We start from the raw sequence: 20,199 nt of genomic DNA, 5'->3' as shown, positions 1-20,199 counted from the left end.
TCTTCGTGTTTCTGGGAACCCCCTTCATCACTGAAGACCAACTCCCCAAAGTCCGGACCATTTCCCCGCTCAAAATCTTCCCGGGTTCCCCATTACCATTTAATTACGTTCAGCTCAGTGCAGCCTCAATTACTGCCCAGCCCTCAGTGTATTCTGCGCTCCAGCCAAGCCAGCTGCCTCCCCCAAGAGCACGCAGCTTTTGTTCTCAGCACCCCAGGACTTTACCCCTGCGGCCTCCTGGATGCACAGCAAGGGGTTTGCAACCCAGCTGCTCCCCAGAATCACCTAGGGCAATGTCACAAATACGGACGACTGGGTCTGATCCTCCAGGGATCTGGACTTAATTGTCTGGGGTGGGCCTGGACAGCGTTTTCTAAAAGCTTCCCAGGTGACTCTGAAGTTGAGAGTCGACAGGTCTAGAACATTCTCCCTTGTAGGAGCGCAGCCTGCCAAAACAACCCATTCTCCAGGACCCATGGGAAATGCCGCTTCTTATGTGGCGCCTGTTGTCACCACACCAGACGGGGCTCCCCGCCTCAGAGCCCCCAGGGGCTGTGCCTCTCCCGGGCCCTGATCACACTCTGCCTCATGTTGGGGTCACCTGTGTCCCAAGCTCAACCTGTTGGGCAGCAGGCCTCTCCGAGGCAGGCTTGGGGTTGCTCTCTCTTTCAGGCCCCTGCCTACCCTTCCTACACCCACACCTCACAGTCCTCATCAAACAGCAATTGAGCCCAGGCTTTCCATAAAACTCAGAACACCTAGTTCACCCTCAGTCCTGCCCAGAACTTGAAGAGGGGAATAGGCGACTGTCCTCTGCTCTAGAGAAAAGGCCAAGATCTGTGCACTCGTCCATTCCTGAGCTAGATTGTTCCTAGGCTGACGCCCTTCCCCAGAGACAGTGGGTCAAAGGGTCTGCCTTGGGTCTCGGCTCTGGGGTGCTTCTGGTGGGGGCAGGGTCTACACAGGAGAGTGAGTCTCCTCTTTCCAGAGGCAAGAACTGTGAATGTGAACACACGAGAAGATGCCCAACAGCACTCATCACCAGGGAAACGTGAATCAAAACCACCATGAGGTACCACCTCACACCTGTCAGAACGGCTAACATCAAAAACACAAGAAACAACAGGTGTTGATGAGGACGCAGAGAAAGGAGAACCTTCTCAAACTGTTGGTGGGAATGTAAGTTGGGACGGTCACTCTGGACAACCGTATGGAGGTTCCTCAGAAACCTAAAAGTAGAGCTACCCTATGACCCAGCAATCACACTACTGGGCATTTACCCAGTGGGTGAAAAAACACTCATTCAAAGGGAAACATGGACCCCGATGTTCATAGCAGCATTATCTGCAAAAGCCAGCTGATGGAAGCAGCCCAGGTGTCCAATGCGAGAGGTCAGATAGAGAAGAGGTGATACACACACACACACACACACACACACACACACACACACACACGAAATATGGCATGGTACTCAGCCATAAGAATGAAAGAAATCCTGCCATTTGTAACCACATGGATGGAGCTAGAAAGGATAATGCTAAGTGAAATAAGTCAGGCACAGAAAGACAAATACCATAGGATTTCATTCATATGCGGAATTTAAGAAACAAAACAAGCAAAGGGACAGAGGGAGAGAGAGAGATGAACGAAGCAACAGACTCTTAACTACGGAGAGCAAACTGGGGGTCACCAGAGGGGAGGGACTTGCGGGGGAGGGGGTAAACAGGTGACAGGGATGACGGAGGGACCTTGTTGATGCCAGGTTGTGCACCCGAAACTAATATCACACTGTACGTTAAACTGGAATTTAAATAAAAACTTAAAAAACTGAGTGTGAGTGTGTGAGCACATATAGGTACACATTCGATATGTACAAATTATATCATGCATACTTTCTGTACACGCACACACACATACATTTTGATTAAAATGTATGTAATACATTGTGCACCCGGAACTAATATCACACTGTACGTTAAACTGGAATTTAAATAAAAACTTAAAAAACTGAGTGTGAGTGTGTGAGCACATATAGGTACACACTCGATATGTACAAATTATATCATACATACTTTCTGTACACGCACACACACATACATTTTGATTAAAATGTATGTAATACATACACACATGGTGTGTAATAAGAGGAATTTCTCCAAGTCCCTTGAGAGCCTCAAGCAAAGACCCTTGGGAATCCCTGTCTACATAACGGCATCTTGCACACAGGAAGCGCTCAAAAAACATTTGCTCAATTAAATAATGAACTGAAAATGCAACCACTGATTGTGGCTTATGCCAATACAGCCATTTAGACAGATTCAGGGGATGAGGCCAACACAAGACACGGCACTGTCCACTACCGCCCGATGGAGCCCGTGCCTTTTCCCGGGTGCAGGCTGTGAACGGGGACCACGGCCTCTCTACACTTGTGTCAGTAAAAACAGGCTCTGGAATGCTCCAGACACAAGCCTTTTCCTTTCTGTGTCCCACTCCAAGGGGTGGTGAAGAGGGCCCCCAGCCATATGCTCTCAGAAGGGATTCCTTCGCTGGACAAAGTCTCAGAGAGCGCTGCAGACCACCACACAGAGGTCAACTCCAGTGCCCTTCGTAGCTGAACTCAAAACCCAGACTCCACTTCCCACCTCGCCCCCTCCACTGCCATTCACCGTCACAGGCTTCTGTCTTCCACTCGCTCATCTGCGCCACAAGGGAGAGTCCAAGTTCCTAAAGATGTGGTTGTTCAGATATGTTCTGGCCCTGACCTGGGGGGAGAAGTCTCTGGTGTGAGAGGAAAGTGCTTCCAACTTAGAGGCCTTAGTGCCGGCCTCTGTGCCCCCCACTACCGTTCTGGAGGAAAGGCTGTTCCTCGCTCCGCCGGCTCAGCACTCCACACTGAGAAAGGCAGGCTTCGGCAGACACAGGCACACAGCGAGATGCCCGCTAGGCCACAGAAGCCAACGTTATGTTAGGGTTTGGACTTGGGCCTTCTGGGGAAGTAGCCTGCCCCTGCCCCTGTCTCTTCAATATTCTGGCCTTATGCACCCAGCCCTGAAGGCCAAGTGACTCCCATTGTCAGGACACCCCCCCTTGGCTCCCACCTACTCGTTCTGTCCGCAGGGGGACCTTCCGGGGCCTGGAGGAGATGACTAATTCTGGAATGGTTCTCCTGCGTCTGATCCACACAAACCAAAGCGGACATATAAAGGTTGTAAAAAACAAACAAACAAAAAACACCCCAAAGCCACATCTATCTAGAAACACTCTAACTATCCCCAGAAAATCTGTTTTCTCCACCTAGGAGAAGTATCTAACTTCTCATCTGCATGGCCGCTGAAAGTAAGGCTTGGAGAGCTAAAAGGACCCTAGGGTCCCACCGCAAGTAAGTGGAGCGGGTCTCCCAGGCCAGAGCTGACACCCATTCTGCTTTGCTCCCCCAGGAAGAGAGCAAACGAGGGCTGGACTAGCAGCCGCAGAGCCACACCCTTCTGGGTCCAAGGGTCAGGGTCAGCCCCCGCCCACTTTGGCGTCCCTGGCAGGCTTTCAGCAGACCGCGGCAGAGAACCTACTGTGGGGGGGTGGGGGGGCGCGGTGCAGCAAAGCTGGTGGCATCGGGGGACACAGACTCTCCTTCCGCGGCTCCCTAGTGCCGGCTCCTGCTCACTACCGCAGCCCCGTCCCCACGCGGCTCAGGTCCTGGCCGTGAGGTCTCATTGATACGCAACAGAGTTCAAAATCACAGGCTTGGCAGGAAGCGCCATCTATACATAGCTCTCCCATTCTGTAAGCACCGTTGGCTTCTTCTGAATAAATGCTACCCTACATTAAATGCCAGAATTCAGCGAGCAATGCTGCATGTTTGCAATGAGATTGAGAACGAAAGGCAAGATTGATTCTGATGTGAACACCAGCAAAGCAAATGGGTTTTTGAAAACCCTATAATTTCCCTGCAACCCTTGACTTCACTAAACACACATTTTTAGACTACAGCACAGTTAGGTAGGCATTAAACAAAAATGAGGTAGTCTAATGATGATTTATGTGTAGGATAACCTTCTATAAAGAATCCCGCTCTGATTTCAGGGTAACTTACAGAGGTGCCAACTTAACCAAACAATGCCGCTTGCTTCATGTCCACTGCCACGGCGTGATCTCAGGGCAAAGCGTTTGCCTGCCATTGTCTTAAATCTGCGGAAATTCACCCAGTGGGCGCTCTGGAAATGCGGCACCTGCCATGAACTAAATGGAAAAGCAAAACACGACACATGCACACACCGCCAGAGGCACCTGTGAACACAGACGATTTTGCTCGACTGCGGAGCCGTGGCGGATGGTTCTGGAACCAACCAACTGGCGTGCAACCGCAGAGCAGCCTGCCTGCTGGGAGACTGGAAAGGGGACCGGGGAACTGCGGGCATGCAGTCCGGGTGGGGTCTCACGGGCCTCTGAGGGGCAGGCGTCCGACTGGAGTTCCTGTGTCTGCCCTTTCTGGCTGGGCGACCTTGGACAGGCCTCGCGATACCCCCCGCACACCTTGGTTTCCCCATCTGTGAGGCAAGGATAAAAATATGGCCCCCTCAGACCAAATTGAAAGATTCACTGAGATGATGCCTGCCAACGGGCTTTATGAAAGAGAGCTCCATACAGGGAAACGGTGACAGAGACCGTAGGATACAGTTTGAGAGGTGGCCCAAGTCATCTCCAAGAGCCGACATGAAACAGCTCTGGGCCCGGCTCCTCACTCTGTGGCCTCGAGCAGGTCACTGAGCTCACTGCACGTCAGGCTTCTCGCCTGCAAAACGGAGCTCATAATGGCAGCTGCTATACAGGACACTCGGGGGATTCCAGAAAATGACTCCTGAAAAGCACAGATCACCTAAGAGCTCAGTAAGTGATCACTTCTTTTCCTACTAACCATGATCATCACCATGATTATCATCTCCTTCCCGGCCCTCGACTAGGGAGAGAATTTCTCTGCTGATTCTGAAGCTCTCCCTGTCATCTCGAACCTGCTAAGGCTGGTTTATGGCTTGAGAAGGTAGGATTTTCTCTCTGCACCCCAAGGAATACATTAAGGCTGTCTGAATCTGATGCCCCTTCCCCATCAAAGCAGACAAGAAACAAACAACAACAAAATTAAGGGCCGGCTGCCTTTTCCTCTCTGCAGCTGGCTTGGTGTGGAAAGCGGTAATTGCCTAGCGGCCCTGAGACAGCCCTTAGGCTGGAGGTATGAAACCCTGTTAGAGGAAAAGGGCTTGGCTCTGGGTTCAAGCAGAAGGCTCTGCCACGGGAATGCTGCGTGACCTGGAGCAAATTGCTTGGCCTCTCTGAATCTCATTTCCTTTATACCTAAGAATGGGGGTGGCAGGCCTGCCTCACAGAGTGAAGAGGAGAATTGAATGAGAGGACATCCAGATACCTGCTGGCAGGACCCCTAGCCTCACTGCACCTGCTTCCATGCCTGTAAAGCAGGGAAGGTGATGGGGGTTCTCCACGGAGAGTGTGCAACGCACTTCCTACACTGGATGGCGGATTCTAGGAGATACTAGTTGTTACTGAGCCAGAGTTTAAGCACGCTGAGATTAGACTGGGCAGTTTGTGGAAGGGATCTTTGCTGTGTTGGCACCAAACCACAGGCCTTCGTTCCTTCCTGCAACATAATTTTTATCAGGTACGGGGCAAGGCACAAATAAATTCAGAGATGAATACCGCAATGTCAATGTCTTGGTCATTTGTTTCCCTCATTCTGCCCAGATACCATCACGGACTGTTGGAGTTAAAACTGCCTCAGTGGCCCTCTATCCAGCCCTAGTCCCACACGGCCTTCTCAGCATCTCACGTTCCGCGGGCAGCCCAGCACCTAACATGGCCCAAGGCTGGACAACACCATGAACCTGGGTGGGGGGGTCATTTCCTGGCTGTGTTTAGGCGACTCCTTCTCCACCTGAGAATTCAAGTCTCTGCAGAGGCCTGATTTCCATCCAAAGGATTCTGTGCACAGGATCCATTATCCCCATTTCACAGATGAATAAACTGAGATTTATGAAAGTAACTCGCTCAAGAGCACCAATTAGGACTAGCAGACCACAGTCTGCCTTCTTTTCACTGCGTCCCTCCTCGTCTGTAAACTGTCTGCTCCCATCTGTTACCTGGTTTTCTATCAGGTTGTCCTCTCCTTGTGGATTTGCAGTTTTTAAAAATACATTTTTGCGTGTCAAGTTTTCTCAAAGTGATAGAATGTCGTGGTTCAGAGTACACACAGTGGAGTCTGAACGCATCAGGGTAAGCTGTGGCACTACCACTTACTAACTTTAGGCACTTGGCTTATTTTCACCAAACCTCAGTTTGTTCATCTCTGAAATGGGGGAGTAATAACCCCTCATCAGATTGCTGTGAGATCAAATGAGCTACACACAGAGAATGCCTAGAACAGAGCCTGGCAACAGAGGAAGGGTTTAACAAGTATAAGTCATTATTATCGTATTTCCCTCCACACATACCTTTTTTTTTTTTCCTAGAACTGTCAGGATCTTCATGGCTTGGCATCTTTTTCAGACTGCTCTCAGAACCTCACCTACCCTCCAAATCACCCCGTCCTCCGCCACCTTGCCTGCCTTTGGCCCTGCTGCCACCTCCACCCGAAGCATGCTTTCTGCCCCCGTGGCCCTTGGATTCCAAGACTCGACTGCAGGCCTCCCTCCCGCTCATGAGGCCTCACAGGGCCGCCATCAGAAATCACCATGGCTCATCCTCTTCGCGGGATGGTATCACAGTCCCTACCCTGGAGCTGCTAAAGGGAACAAGCAGGTCATGGGCAAGTGCAACTCTTCTGCAAGGCCTGACCCCATGCCCATCACCCAGCAGGGCTCCAAACCCCATTTGTTAAACTGCCTTGAGGGCACCGTTTTCTTCATGTTAGCCCAGATGACCATCCCAACCCCTTTTCTCTATGGCCCTAAAGAACCAAGAGAGAAGCCCAATTATTTAAAATATATATATATATATATATATATATATATATATATATATATATATATTTTAAGGTTCTATTTACTTGAGAGAGAGAGAAAGAAATGAAAGAGAGACAATGAGAGCGAGCATGAGCAGGGAGAGGGGCAGAGGGAGAAGCTCGATCCCAGGACCCTGGGATCATGACCTGAGCCGAAGGCAGATGCTTAACTGACTGAGTCCCCCAGGTGAACCACAGAGATCCCCCAACTTTGCATCACACAGTGGAGCATCACAGAGGGAACCCACAGAAACCATCTCTCTGGGTCACTCTGGAGCAGCTCCATGAAATAAAGACCAAGGACTGCGCACCCTAAACCCTGTAATGCCTTCCTCCCTGCCACATGAGCATTCCCTGCGGGGAGAGACTGGCATTGCGTCATCTTCGTTCATCATCTTCAGTGAGACTGGAGGGGAGAGGGGCCCGAAGAAAATACAGCGCCTGCCCTTGCTGGTTCTATATTCCTGGAATGGGGATAACACAGATTTCAAATATTACAGGACAAAACACAGTTAGTGCCTTGAGCAAGGAACCGAGAAAGTCCAGAGGGAGTTCACAAAAGGATCCCCCTCGAAGAAGGTTAATCAGGGTGATTTTTCAATCCATTCATAGCAGAAATCGGAAAGACATCATGGAAAAAGTGGTATTTGAACCAGACTTTGAAAGATGGGTAGGTTTTAGGTAGACAAAGAACGAAGTCTGAGAGTAAAAGCAAAGCACCCCATGAGCAGACAAAATAGCATGCCCTAAGAATGTCAGGAGAGAAGGGGAGGGGGGGCCCAAGAGCACCTCAGTCTTGACCTGGGTTTATCAGTAAGTGTGGAGGCTGTGCCCCAGGACCTCCAGAGCCTTTCCAGCTCTAACAGTCCCTGACTCCATCCGCTTGTGGCCTAGAAGCATCCAAACTGGTTTCCAGACAGCACCCAGCTCGCTCCTGTCTGTGCCATCCCCCGTCCAAGTTGGTGTAGACATATGGGATCTGAGGTAGTCTCCGTATCAGCCCGAGCAAAATGCAATTAATACGTTGAATCTGCATTCCAAAGCAAACCAAGATCGTATGTGATTGTTTACTGTGTTGAGATTATCCGTCTCTGCCCATCAGAGCCGACGACATGAACGGAATCCTAAACTCCCTGATCAGGACGGTCTTTGTGTCTCCCACTGGGCCAAAAACAGAGCCGATGCCCAATAAAGCCTTCTTGTTAGAATGGCTGTTTTGTTCCCAGATCTTTCAGCTGGAGAACTGTGGCCCTTCAGAAAAGCCAGAGCCTCTGGTCCCTGAACACACCGCCAAAGGTCAGTGCAAGGACTGGGGACACATGTCTGTCCCCAGGCAAGTGCAGGAGACAGGGACAGGAGCTCCTCCCCTGTGAGAACCTGAGGACAGTCCATTCTCAATGAGAAGCCTGCTCTGGGGAGGCAGCAGAAAGCAGAGGCGCCTGGAGGAGCCCGGTTCAAACCCAGGCTACAGCCTTAACAAGCCATGTGACCTTAGGTCAGTTGCTTAATTTCCCCGGGCTTCAACGTCCTCATTTATAAAATGAGAAAAGACCCAACAAAACAAAAAATGTTATCTCTCTTAAAGGGTTATTGTGAGGATTAGAGATAATTTAGGTCTCAATACATGATAGATATTATCATTGATCTTATTATTATTATGCTATGACAGGTGCTACGAGGGCCCTGGGGATAAAGAGATGGAAAAGATACAGCTGTGTACCCCCCTGCAGCAGGCAGGCAGAAACCACCACCTATCACGTAAGAGGAAATGACGGGAGTGCGCTGGGAATGGAACCAGAGAAGCGCTAAGTTCTGCCAGCAGGCTTATGCAAGGTCTCCTGGAAGGCGACACATGTGGACCAAGTTTAAAGGACAAAAGAGGAGTAGGGTATCAATAAGGAGAGGAGGGATGGGTACAGAAGGGACAGCAGGATCAAGTGAAAACAGGTGTGAAAACACAGGAACAACTTGGCACTCTGGGGACAATCAGGGAGGTGAGCTCACAGGCTCTCTCCCCAGGTGAAGGTGGGCTACGGTCCAGGAGCACTGCCCGCTAGCCAGAAAGGACCCCTCTGACCAGATTCACCCTTGCCTCTGTTTCTTCCCACCCAGCCCGGGCAGGGCCTGATGACAACCCAGCGTTCCAGAGCCCCATCCTCACAGACGAGGGAGCTGATCCAGGCTTGTCTTCCAGAGTACCAGCAGACACATCTGGCCCGCATCTGAGCAGTGTCCAAAACTCCCCTCTGGGGCCAAGAGAGCCAGTCAGGATGCTGGTGAAGAGCATGCTGGGAAACTCCCACAAGGAGCCCGCATCGATATAATCAGGTCTGGTGGAAATTAAAAGCTATTAGGAACAGGGCCGGATTTATCTTTATATCCAATAACATGCATTGTAATGGTGATCATGCAGATGGGAAATTAAACCACATCTCGGCTTCACCGGAGGCCTTAATTTTTATTTATGTTTGTGCACGCCCTTTGCCCTCTTCCCCCCCACCCCACCCACTCTGGAGAGCCGGTTCTCCTCAAGACCAGGCCCCCAGGAGAGAAGTAAAGGGTAGGAGCCTGCCAGATCACAGGTGAGAGGTTCTGGGCTCTTACATCTTTCAATAGCCCAATGGAAGGAAGAGGACCAGCTTGGAGGAGGGGAAAGGCAGGGGGAGAAAGGGGCTCGTGTAGTAGGACGCTCCGGGGAAAGTACCATTTTGGGAAACGTTGCATTTTGGTCTCTCCAGCCTCTCCCTGGGGAAAGCACAGTCAAAAAGCTGCTTAGAGTTTCAGCAGGGAGGCTCCCCTGCCCCTCCCCAGTGTGGACAGCTGGGAAGGCTGGCCTGGGAACAAATACCCAACTCACAGAGCTGTTTTAGGCACCAAGCCTTTAATTCCTTCCAAACCCCCTCAGAGAGAGGCGGTGAAGGGCAGGCTCCTCATTCGCAGGGGCCTGCGCTCACCCCCTCGGGCCCCTGCCTCACAGGGCATCTGCTCTCCCCCAGGAGATGTGTCCTGGGGCCCTGAGTAACCCGCAAGGCCTCCCATTCCTCCCCCTGCTCACCAGCACCAGCCCCTGTTGGCCCTGTGGTCTGTGGAAGATCTGAACCCAGACCCGCACATCTAGAGATCAAAGTCAACACTTCCTCTGCTTCAGAAGCTGACCCTAAGGCGTCAGGGGGAAATAAAGGGCTCCTTGATCCTTCTGTAACCATTAAATCTTCCCCCACCGTGAGAAGCTGCCACCCAGCCTCCCAGACAACACACACACTGGGTACAGGGTGAGATGGATGGCAGAGAATCCTATTTTTATGGGGAAAAAAAAAAAACAATAAACAATTTGCATTTTCCAAAATTAAAGCATGCAGCGTGGCGGCCCACGTTCTGGCCTCTCATCCAGAGCCCGGAGGAAGCAAAACTCCAGTCTCTGGTTCTCGCACATTCCTCCAGGAATGTGTCAGTTGGATTCATGTGCTTTGGGAAGTCTGGCCCTGGATGAAAACCATAGCTGTAGAAGGATCTAGAATGATTATGGATGGTGCTGGAGGTTAGGGTGGGGGAGGAAAATTCTCCAAGGCTAAAGGAAAGAGAGGGGTGCTAGAGAGCCAAAGTTGACCAGAGCCCTGCAGATTAGCATCAAGCTGGCTTCCCTGATAATTATGCCTTTTGGGGCCACCAGCCATGTCTTTACATCAAAGACAGCCCTGAAGCACCAAGTATAAGGGTCGCCTTGGGGAAGCTCCCTGCCTCCAGCTCCTAGGTCCAGAGAAGCCCGCCTTCTCTCCCATCTGAGCTGGACTTCGTACCACCCCACGCCCACCGCGCTCAGCCTTACGTCAGTGCTATTCCCACATTCCTTCAGAACGCTTCCAACCATCCATTCATGCTCCCCTGGAACACTGACTGAGCACCTGCCCTACACGTGCAAGGGGGTGTGTCAGAAGCCAGGGACATGTGGATGAAAACCAGCCAGCTCCCACCCTGGGAAATTCAGTCTAACGGGGGATACGGAGCCCGTGACATAGTAGAAAGGGATACACCATCATCATCATCATCACAGCCGTCCTCGGTGTACCAGGCAGCACTCGGAATGTTTCACATAGATTAACTTCTCAAACCCTATAAAGTAGGTCAATCATCATCCCCATTTTATTACAGTTGGGGAAACTGAGGCGCTGTGAGGCCAGTGACCTGCTCAGCTGGTTAAGCAGTGGGGTGGGTCTCAACCCATACATTTGTATGGTGCAGGGAGGCAGTTCTGTGTGGGGTGAGTGCACAGGTTGAAAACAGACCCGAGTTCAAGCCCTGGTCCCCTGCTTAATAGATCCATTACCCAGAAGAAGTGACTTGACTCCTGGGAACCTCAGTTTCCTCTTCTCTAAAGTGGAGGGAAAAAATAAACGTCCAGATTTTTATGAGGACAAAATGAGATCATACATGAAAGTTTCTTAGCCACTACCTGGCATACAGTAAGCACTCAGATAATAATCATTGTTATTTAATACTACTACCAATAATTAATGATATTTTAATGAGTATAACTCTTGAGTCCACAAACTCAAGTGTGTAAGAAATACCACACTTACGTTCTGCAAAGTGCCTTCAATCAGACTCTGTTGGATAAGTGGGACCTTCAATCTTTATTACTGGGGCTTCCTCCAGGGATGTGCCAAGGTCTGGATTCTCTCCCCACCCGGTTGTCCCTCCCTGCATGATCAATTTGGGTCTTGGCTGTGCACCTAATGCCTCCTTTGGACACAGAACACTGGCCCCCATCCCAGACCACGTGGAGCCACACACAGCCACCCACTGTGGGGGCCAACCGCTTTGCCCAGCTGTACCCACTAAGTGGCCCACAGTCCCATTCCCCATCCCCGGGATTCGTTTGCCTCCCATTTGTTCCTTGTCCTCAGAGGCTCTCTTCCCCAGCCAGGACACCCATCCCAACCTTTCCTATTAGCTTATGGTTTTACAAAAGGAAGAGCAGCTGTCTTCAAGTAGATCTGGATTCCCGTCCTGCTAGGAGCTCTGAGGCTGGGAGACATAATGGCCTGGCCATCTGCTTGGAACTGAGAGAAGGAAAAGGTACCAGGAGCAAAACACAAATTAACGTCTCCAGAAGGGTAGCCTGCGGTGTTGGCTGTAAATAAGCCGAAGTATGGACTCTTCTAGCTAGGTTGTCGGAACCGTGGAAAGAGCTTTAAAAACACTGATCACAGGTTCTCCCCCAGAGATACTGATTTGGGGTCAGTCCCAAGCACCAGTGTTTTTCAAAGAGCTCCCCCGGGAATCAGGGGTGTAGCAGGATTAAGAACCCTGGCTTTACAGGTGTGATGCATTGACATCTGCCTCCCCCGGCTAACCCGGAAACCTGGCAGCTGGAATCATTCCGTCTGACCAATGATGGGACGTCGAGGCTACAGGGGCGCTCAGCACCTGGCCAAGTTCCCCTGTTTCACAGAAAGGGAAAACCAAGGTCCTCCGCAGAGAAATGAAGAAAAAGCAGGAGAGTCCACACATGATGCCGAGATGAAGGCAGTCACGCCGGAGCCATGGGGGGCGAAAACCCACTATTTTGTAACCAGAGGCCAAGAGGTATTTTGAGGACTTGAGGTCCTCTCTTAAGGTTTCCAGACCTGACCTCCTGTTGAAGGGAAAGGAAACCAGTAACAGAAGGCTTGCTCTAACAAGGTGAGCCTACGACATGGTACTAACCTCATCCCCCAATACCAGGCAAGGGCGAGGCCCGCTAGAATCCTAACGGGGTCTTCAGCCAACTCATGAAAAAAACAAAAAAACAAAAAAACTCTTGTACACATGAAACGCAGGTCTGGTCCTCTGAAGATCCGGTGCTCAAGCTCTAGTCATTCCACGCGGGAACGCAGACAACGCCAGCCCCGGCTCCCCTCCCCCACTTTGAAGCCCTTCACTTTAAAGGGGTTTCCAGCCTCACCTCCCACTGCAAAGAACAAGGGCACGCAAAGACCCAGGAGCCAGAAAGATGGGGGTCCCACTCTTTAGGGGGAGTAGGATCCATCCTCTAACTGATGGGACATCGGCACACCCAGCAGAGGCCCCCAGCACCTGGGTTTCACCGACCGGCACAGACGGACCACATACCAAGACGAGACCAGAGACGCTTTGGGGCCAAAGCCTCACCAGAACACTGAGAATGAATCAGCCACCAGAACCAGCCTCAAGAGCTCAGCTCGACAACCAGCTCAGCACCTCTGCTCCGTCTCTCCCCCGCCCCGCAGCACCCCTGCCTGCCGCGGCCCCACTGGGCTCCTTACCTGGGATGATGGAGACCGTGTCCTTCTCCCAGGACACAACGCTAACATATTCCTGCACTGAAGAGGGGATGAGGCACTTGAAGACGGCCACGTTGCCACGCATTGACCTTTGATCCTCCACCCGGACGGTGTAGGGTTCCCTGAAAACTGCAGAGAGATGAGGGGGTGAGGAAAACGGGGGGTGTCACAAGCCTGGGACACAGTGGGGGCCCAAGAAGGGAACAGAGAGCCACCTCAGGTCCCTCAGCAGCCCAGGCCTCGCCCCCCAACACCTCCTCCCCTACCTCCCATTTAACTAGCTTAACCATTTAAGCCCAGACGCTCCTGCCATGATCTTACTCCTGCCTGAGCAACCTCCTCCCTGCTCCCTCAGAAATATCCAGTCTCCCCCTGCAAGGCTGTGAGTCCAACTTAGAACTTTTGTAATTTCAGTGAGTATTTAACAAACCATTGGATTGGAGGGGCCTGGGGTAGCACCTAATTCCAACGTTGGGATCGCATCCAGCAAGAGGGTATGTAGGTAACAAGGAAATGCGATAGGATTCCTCTAAGGAAACCACACTTGATTTCCTACATTATTCCTGGGCCCATGGTGGCAACAGCTGGGGACATGGTGACCGTCATTTGCCAAAAATAAGAACTGTGACACGTGATTCAACCACAGACTTTTGTGCCACATCAATGTGAAAGGTGGCCTGGGAAAAACGTAGTTGACACATGGGACTTTCTGGAAGGGCTTGGCGGTTTATAAGGACAATGGAAGAGAATATTTAAAACTGCGATGTCTCTGAAAATGGACGGTCTCCAAGATTCTCCAAAACAAAGTATCCTTACTGTTTCCTCCTACCTCCTGACACTGCCTACAGCCTGGCCCCCAGGCTTGCCCCAGCTTCCAAAAACTAGCTCTTCCTTCCCTGCAGCGTGTGCAGTGGAGACCCCCTGCCTCAGTCCCAGGGCTGGTTTCACGGGGCACGGTCACCTGCCTCCAGTCTACAAGTCAGGTCCCGGGGGGTGGGCTGGTGGGCCTTGCAGGTGGGGCCCAGGGGCCATCCTCGGCCTCTGCCTCTGCCTTGTCCTCCTCTGCTTGGCCTCTTCTGGCGCTCACTCCATCCTCCCACCCCTCCTCTGCCAAGCAGCGCTGGTGCATCCAGATCCCCACTGCCTCCCGACCTTGTCCCTCAGCAGGCACCTGGGCAGCGTGCCCTCCTGCTCTCCCGGCCACGGTTGCCAGGGTGATGTTCAGGGCCCCGCGGCCCTCTGGCTGTGCACCTGCAGCCCCTCTGGCTTCATCAAGAGCCGCTTAATTGGCTGTGTCTCTAGTCTGGCCAGCCCTGCCCAGCCTCCCCAGGCCTTTCTTCTTCCCCTGCCTCTGGGTGACGTGCCGGGGAGGAGATACAGCTGAGGGGGAGGAGAGACAGAGAAGCGGAAGAGGAGAGGAGGGGAGGGGAGGGGAGGGGAGGGGAGCCACTCTGCCTGTTCTTTGGGGCAGTGGTCTGGCCTTCCATGGGTGTGAGCAGGGCACAGCCGGTGGATGTGAGGGGAGCAGGCAGGAGGCCAAGGGGGAGTGAGCAGAGGAGGGAAGCAAAGTGAAAGAGAAGAAAAAACTGGGGTTTGGGGGCACACCCCCTGGGAGAGTCCCAGCGAGCCGGCAGAGACCAGAGGTGAGGAGCAGGCCGGCATCCCCTGCCTCCTCCTCCGAGCTGCTGCGTGACCCTGCTGGTTAGCCTTCAGAGCCTCCATTTCCTTGTCTGTAAAAGGACACAACAGTGGTGACAACAGCGTGTCGAAGGCCTGGCCCAGGGAAGCACCGCAAAAAGGCTGCTCGTCGTTCCAGCGACACCTCTGACCCATGGGCCCTTGGCCAAGCCACGTACCCTCTCCTCGTCTCAGTCCCTCACTTTTAAGAAACACTTCATGGGATTACTGTGAAAACTGCGTCCTAACCCAGTGACAGGCACGTAACAGGAACTAGGACATTACTTCCTCTTCGCCCAATCCTCCAGCGCGGGGGGCCGGAGCTGCACCAAACGCCTGCCTTGGGTCTCCCAGCTCAGCACCTTGTGGTGTGAGGGGAGCAGAGCAAAGGACCTCGTCCTGAAAAGAAGTTCCACGGGGAGCCCCAGGACATACCCTGGGCATGGTCCTGGGTTCCAAGAGCTCACATCTCCCCTCAAAGCAAGCCAACAGGAGGAAGACTGGCTCTTTAATTAAGAGCACCCACCCCACTTTACCCCTGTATACACCCGTTCCTAGCTACTTGGAACCTCGGGCCTGTGAGAGGCTCTCCTGAGGCAGAAGGACCCTGGAAGTCAGAGATCTTGCAGGATCCGTCCCTTGGCAGGCAGGCTGGGAGACTTTCCCTGGAGCCTACTCTTCTCCCCCGACACACTCACCAGGAAAGATGACACCCCAGAGCCCGGCACCATCACAGTGGGCTAGCTAAAACACTCCCTGCCCTCTCCCACCCAAAAAAGCTCTCCTAAGAAAACTGTTCTCCAAACTTCAGTGTTTCATTACAGTTTAAGGCACACCTTGGAAACGATGACGACACACCAGAGTTTCGTGACATCCGCATTAAGAGAAGCTGATCTAAGCCATTCCCTGGACTCCGGACCTAACCCTGAGAAATGAGCTTTTCTATTTTCTCTAAAGACAACAGCTGAGAAACCCCTACTTCCTGGCCTCCGTCGACCCTTCCGAAAACCAAAATGCTTCACTGCTCAGATTTTCCGTCATGAATTTTACCTAAATGCCTGTTCTCATGAGGCAGAGTCTACTCAAAGATCCATCAACAGCAGAATGGATAAATAAACACAGTAGAGTCGAACAATAGAATCACCACACAGCCATGACAATGAGCAACCCCATTCAACAAGGCACAGCAGCAGGGGCAAATCCCACAAATACAATAGTGTGCAGAGGATTCAAAAAAACACCTGCTGTAGGACTCCATTTATATAAAGTACAAAAACAGGCAAACACCTGTATTGTGAGAAGTCAGGACAATGGTTTCCCCCAGGGGAATGGTGACAGAAAAGAGCATGAAGGGTGCTTCTGACGGGCTGATCTTGTGTGTCTTATTTCTGGATATTAAAGTTAGTGAAAATTCACCAAGCGATCTACTTATAATATGAGCCCTTTTCTTTAGATGTTTCAATAAGAGGGTGTTTAAAAGAAAGAAACTCAACTGGGTGTGTTTTCCAAGAATCAAGCCCTGAAATGAATCCAGGATTGAAAGGAGCGCTGTCTCGGTTAACCACCTCGAGGAGCGATGACTGGGGCAGGTACCGGCCTCAGCTTCCCGGAGGAGAAAGTGTAGACGCGGAGAAGCGTTCTCTTTGACTAAGGACACGCAGTAAACTGGGAGTTAAGATTCCAAAACGCTCGAAAACTCTCCTTGAGAGGCGGACTTCTGCCACGCCACGCCCTCAGGATGGCACCCATGTCTCCCCAGAAGGGGGGCTCTGCCCGCTCCCCATCACCACCCTCCAGACGGAGCCCCCACCACCACCCCACAGGGAGCGGGTGGCCGGTCCCTCACCTGCTTTGACGCGGATGTTGGGGCTGCGGATCTTGCCGGCCGCATTCTCCGCGGTGCAGAAGTAGTCATTGTCGTGGATAAAGCTATTGAAGGCGGAGGGGGAGAAAGGGTAGAGCTGCAGCGTCCCGTTGGCGTGGACATGCCGGATGTGCGGCACGTCGTAGATGTCGTCCCCCGTGGCCAGGTACCATCGAAGGGCCGCGCTGGGCGAGCCCGCAGCCGGGCAGGGCACTACCACCCCCACGGAGCTGGAAAAGGTCACCTGCTGCAAGGAGTCATTTACAAAGTAGAGGCTGGTGCCGACATCTTCAGGGCGAGCTGCGGGAAAGGGGAGAGGGTGGGCTGGATTATTCGCGTTTTGGTAATAACCTCCCAAGCCCCTGAGGCGTGCATCCCACCCCCACTCATGTTTCAAACACCGGTTACCCAGGAAGCACCCCATAAGCGCTGACTACACCCCAGCCACTGGCATGGTAGATAGGAGACAGTTCCTGCCCCACAGAAGCTTCCAGCCTCGCATGAGAGTGGCAAAAGGTAAAGACATCCCCCTTTTCAGGCCAAGCCAAGCCCACGGAGAAGAGATTGGCCATCACTCTGCGAGGTCAAAGGGTCCGAAGCCATGATCCACTATCGGCATCCACTGCTGACATTAGGAGAGACGCTGAAATTGCTTGGATCATAAGCGTTTATTGAGCACCTTCTACACGGCAGGCAGGTTCACACCATGACCACCATTCATCCACACAACCCTGAGAAGAGCTGGCCTCACCTTTTTTTTTTTTTTTAATCATCCCCTTTTATAGGCTGAGAGTAGTTAGGTGACACGCCAGAGATCACACAGCTAATAAGCTACAGAACAGAAGTTTGAACCCATCCCTCTTAGGGAAGGTCTTCGTGCACTTCCTATCATACACAGGGGAAAGGCAAAGGGTCTAGGGACCACCAAGCTGTAAGAGGAAGGGGGATGCTTGCTTGGGGCAGAGAAAACTACAGGAGATGCTGAGAGGGTCTCCCACCCGAGGAGGCCGTTCTGGGAAAGGCCCAACCCCCAAGGGTCGAATGAGGACCAGCGCTCCGGTGGGTGGATAAGATCTGGGTGGGGAAGCAAGAGGCCCACCCAGGTTCTAAACCAGGCCCCAACATGGACCAACTGTGGTGACACTTCCCCTCTCTGTTCCTTGGCTCCTTCGCTTATAAAATGCTGGGGGTGGCGGCGGCGGGGGTGGTGGATGGAGCTGCAAAGACCTCATGCAGCTGTCTGACAGGTTCCCACTACAGCACCCCATCGTGCGGGAGAACATGCTCAGCCCGCAGCCGCCTGACGGGGCCAGGGCCACCTGACCCCAAGGACAGCTGTCTGCAACCCTCACACCGGCACGTGGCCTCTGTCTCTCCCGCCTGATGGCCCACAGCCCTGAATGGTGGAATCCGACCCTTCCTCCCTGCTAAGGAGCCACCTTAACAAGGGCCACCTTGGAACAAGTGGGGACAGCCCCGGAGAAGAGAGGGCCCAGTCCCAGGTCTCCAGCTGCAAGCCCCTCCCCTCCGCCCAGAAGACCAAGGAGCAAACAGACCACTCCGATGCTTACTTAAAGAACGTTGCAGGGGACCCAACTTGACCTCAATTTCCACAACTTTATGAGGAGGAGGAGGAGGGCCTGCATCCAGACTGTATTAATATTCTTGGCTTAACTCTGAGACGAGCCTCCAGGGGGAATATATCGGGCAGCTTGTTGAGGAAGGCGATTAAGCCTCATTGGTCAGAGCAATTCACATCATCTCATAAAGAGCTCCGATGAAGCCATTAGCAGCAGTGCTGGAAAACACATCCCTGGGCTCCTCGCTGGGGTGTCAGGGGCATCCTCCTGACAGCAAATGGATTCGTTGTCCCCTCCGGACACCACACCCCTAGTGGCTGCAAGGCCCTTGGGGAGGTCGTGGTCTAATCTTTCCTTCCTCCTCCTCACACTGCCTCCCCTGGCAAAAGCCCCAGTGTTGATGGGTGAGGGGACCCTCAGACGCTCAGAAACGTGCCTCACCCCCAGTGGCTAGGGTACTGTCCAAGATCATGCAATCACAGCATTGCACGGGTCAGCAAAGAAGGCTTAGGAAGACCTCCCTTAGCACCCAAATTTGCCAGGCTCCCTTTCCGTGGGCCTGCTCACTTTCTGGGAGATCTCCTTAGTGAGATTCCTTCAACAAGCATCTGAGAAGCGTCTTCTACAGGCCAGGCACTGTTGTCAGCACTCGACTTCTGGGGCTTCTTTCAACATTCCAACAACCCTATGTGGTAGGTACTGCTGTGTCATCCCAGCCTACGCATGAGGGAGGTAAGGCCCTAGGAGATCAAAGCAACTTACCCAAGACCACACAGCCGATGAGTGAGGGCTCTGGGATGCAGACACAGGAGATCTGAGCCCCGAGTCTGACTTCTGTACAAGTAGATGATTGCAATAATAAAAAGGTGGATTTCACCTTCCTCAAACACTACCTGGCCACCAACATCCACATTTGGATGGCCAAGTACAAGATTAATACACCTGCACGCATAGATACACACACACTCCTTGTGGGAGGGGCCATCATTGAAGGCGACATTTCAGACAATGCTTAGCCTGTGGGAGCAGGGACATCACTCTGGGGTTCTGGATGCTTCCTGAGACAACCTAGTTAATCAGACACTCTCTCTGTGGCAGCTTTATGGATTAGGGGAGCCAAAATCCATCACGGGACAGAAAGACTCTACATTGTGCCTGAAAAATGGAAAGCTGAGAAAGGTTCCTGACAGAGAGGAATTCTAGAATTATCGGATTCAAGAACAGGGTAAGAAAATGTTTACGCTGTAGCCCTCAGTAATAATAATGCCGCCAGCAATTAGAACCACCACCACAGCTTTCACTGTTAACTGTAGGTCAGGCTCGGAGCTAGACCCATTATAGATATTATCTCACTTAATCTTCATGGCTCCCTAGGGGATGGTATTAATGTTATTTTGACCTCACGGATAAGGAAATTAAGACTCAAAGTTAACTAACTTCTCCAAAGAAATACAGTGTCAATGCCGGAGCTGGGACTGGAGCCCAGCGTGGACTTACTTCAGGGCCCAGGGACGGAGCTGCTCTACTGTGTGAACCACGCTGAAGACAAACCAAAGAATCTAGTTTCCCAGGCTGGGTACCTCTCCCCATCCTTCCTTTCGTCTCAACTCCACCCCAAACACACCGTCCTAGTCTCTAGCTCTCCCTGCCAGAAATCCGTGCCACGCCCCCGCCTGCGAGCCTGCCCCTTTCCCCAGGCGCCCTCTGCTCCCACCAGGAGCCCCAGCCGCGATGAGAGCAGCCTTCCTGCACTCCGAGCCTTGGATCCTG

The 20,199-nt window shown here is 52.4% G+C and overlaps 1 protein-coding gene across 2 annotated transcripts in view; it reads right to left on the bottom strand.

The window, feature by feature from the left end:
- DSCAML1 (DS cell adhesion molecule like 1) overlaps positions 1 to 20,199 on the bottom strand; it is a gene marked incomplete at its 3' end in the record, with an annotated part of 338,579 nt that overhangs the window by 306,123 nt on the left and 12,257 nt on the right. For both annotated transcript variants that reach the window (XM_080815573.1, XM_080815574.1), the window contains exons 2-3: positions 16,832 to 17,149; positions 13,291 to 13,437 (exon numbers count right to left, since the gene is read on the bottom strand). In XM_080815573.1, the coding sequence (XP_080671699.1) occupies positions 13,291 to 13,437; positions 16,832 to 17,149 (465 nt within the window). The remainder of the gene's footprint in view (positions 1 to 13,290; positions 13,438 to 16,831; positions 17,150 to 20,199) is intronic.

Source organism: Martes martes (genome assembly GCF_963455335.1).
Source record: "Martes martes genome assembly, chromosome: 10".
NCBI classification, from domain to species: Eukaryota; Metazoa; Chordata; class Mammalia; order Carnivora; family Mustelidae; genus Martes; species Martes martes.
Note: the sequence above shows the minus strand (reverse complement) of the source record. Positions and strands in the feature narration are given on the sequence as shown.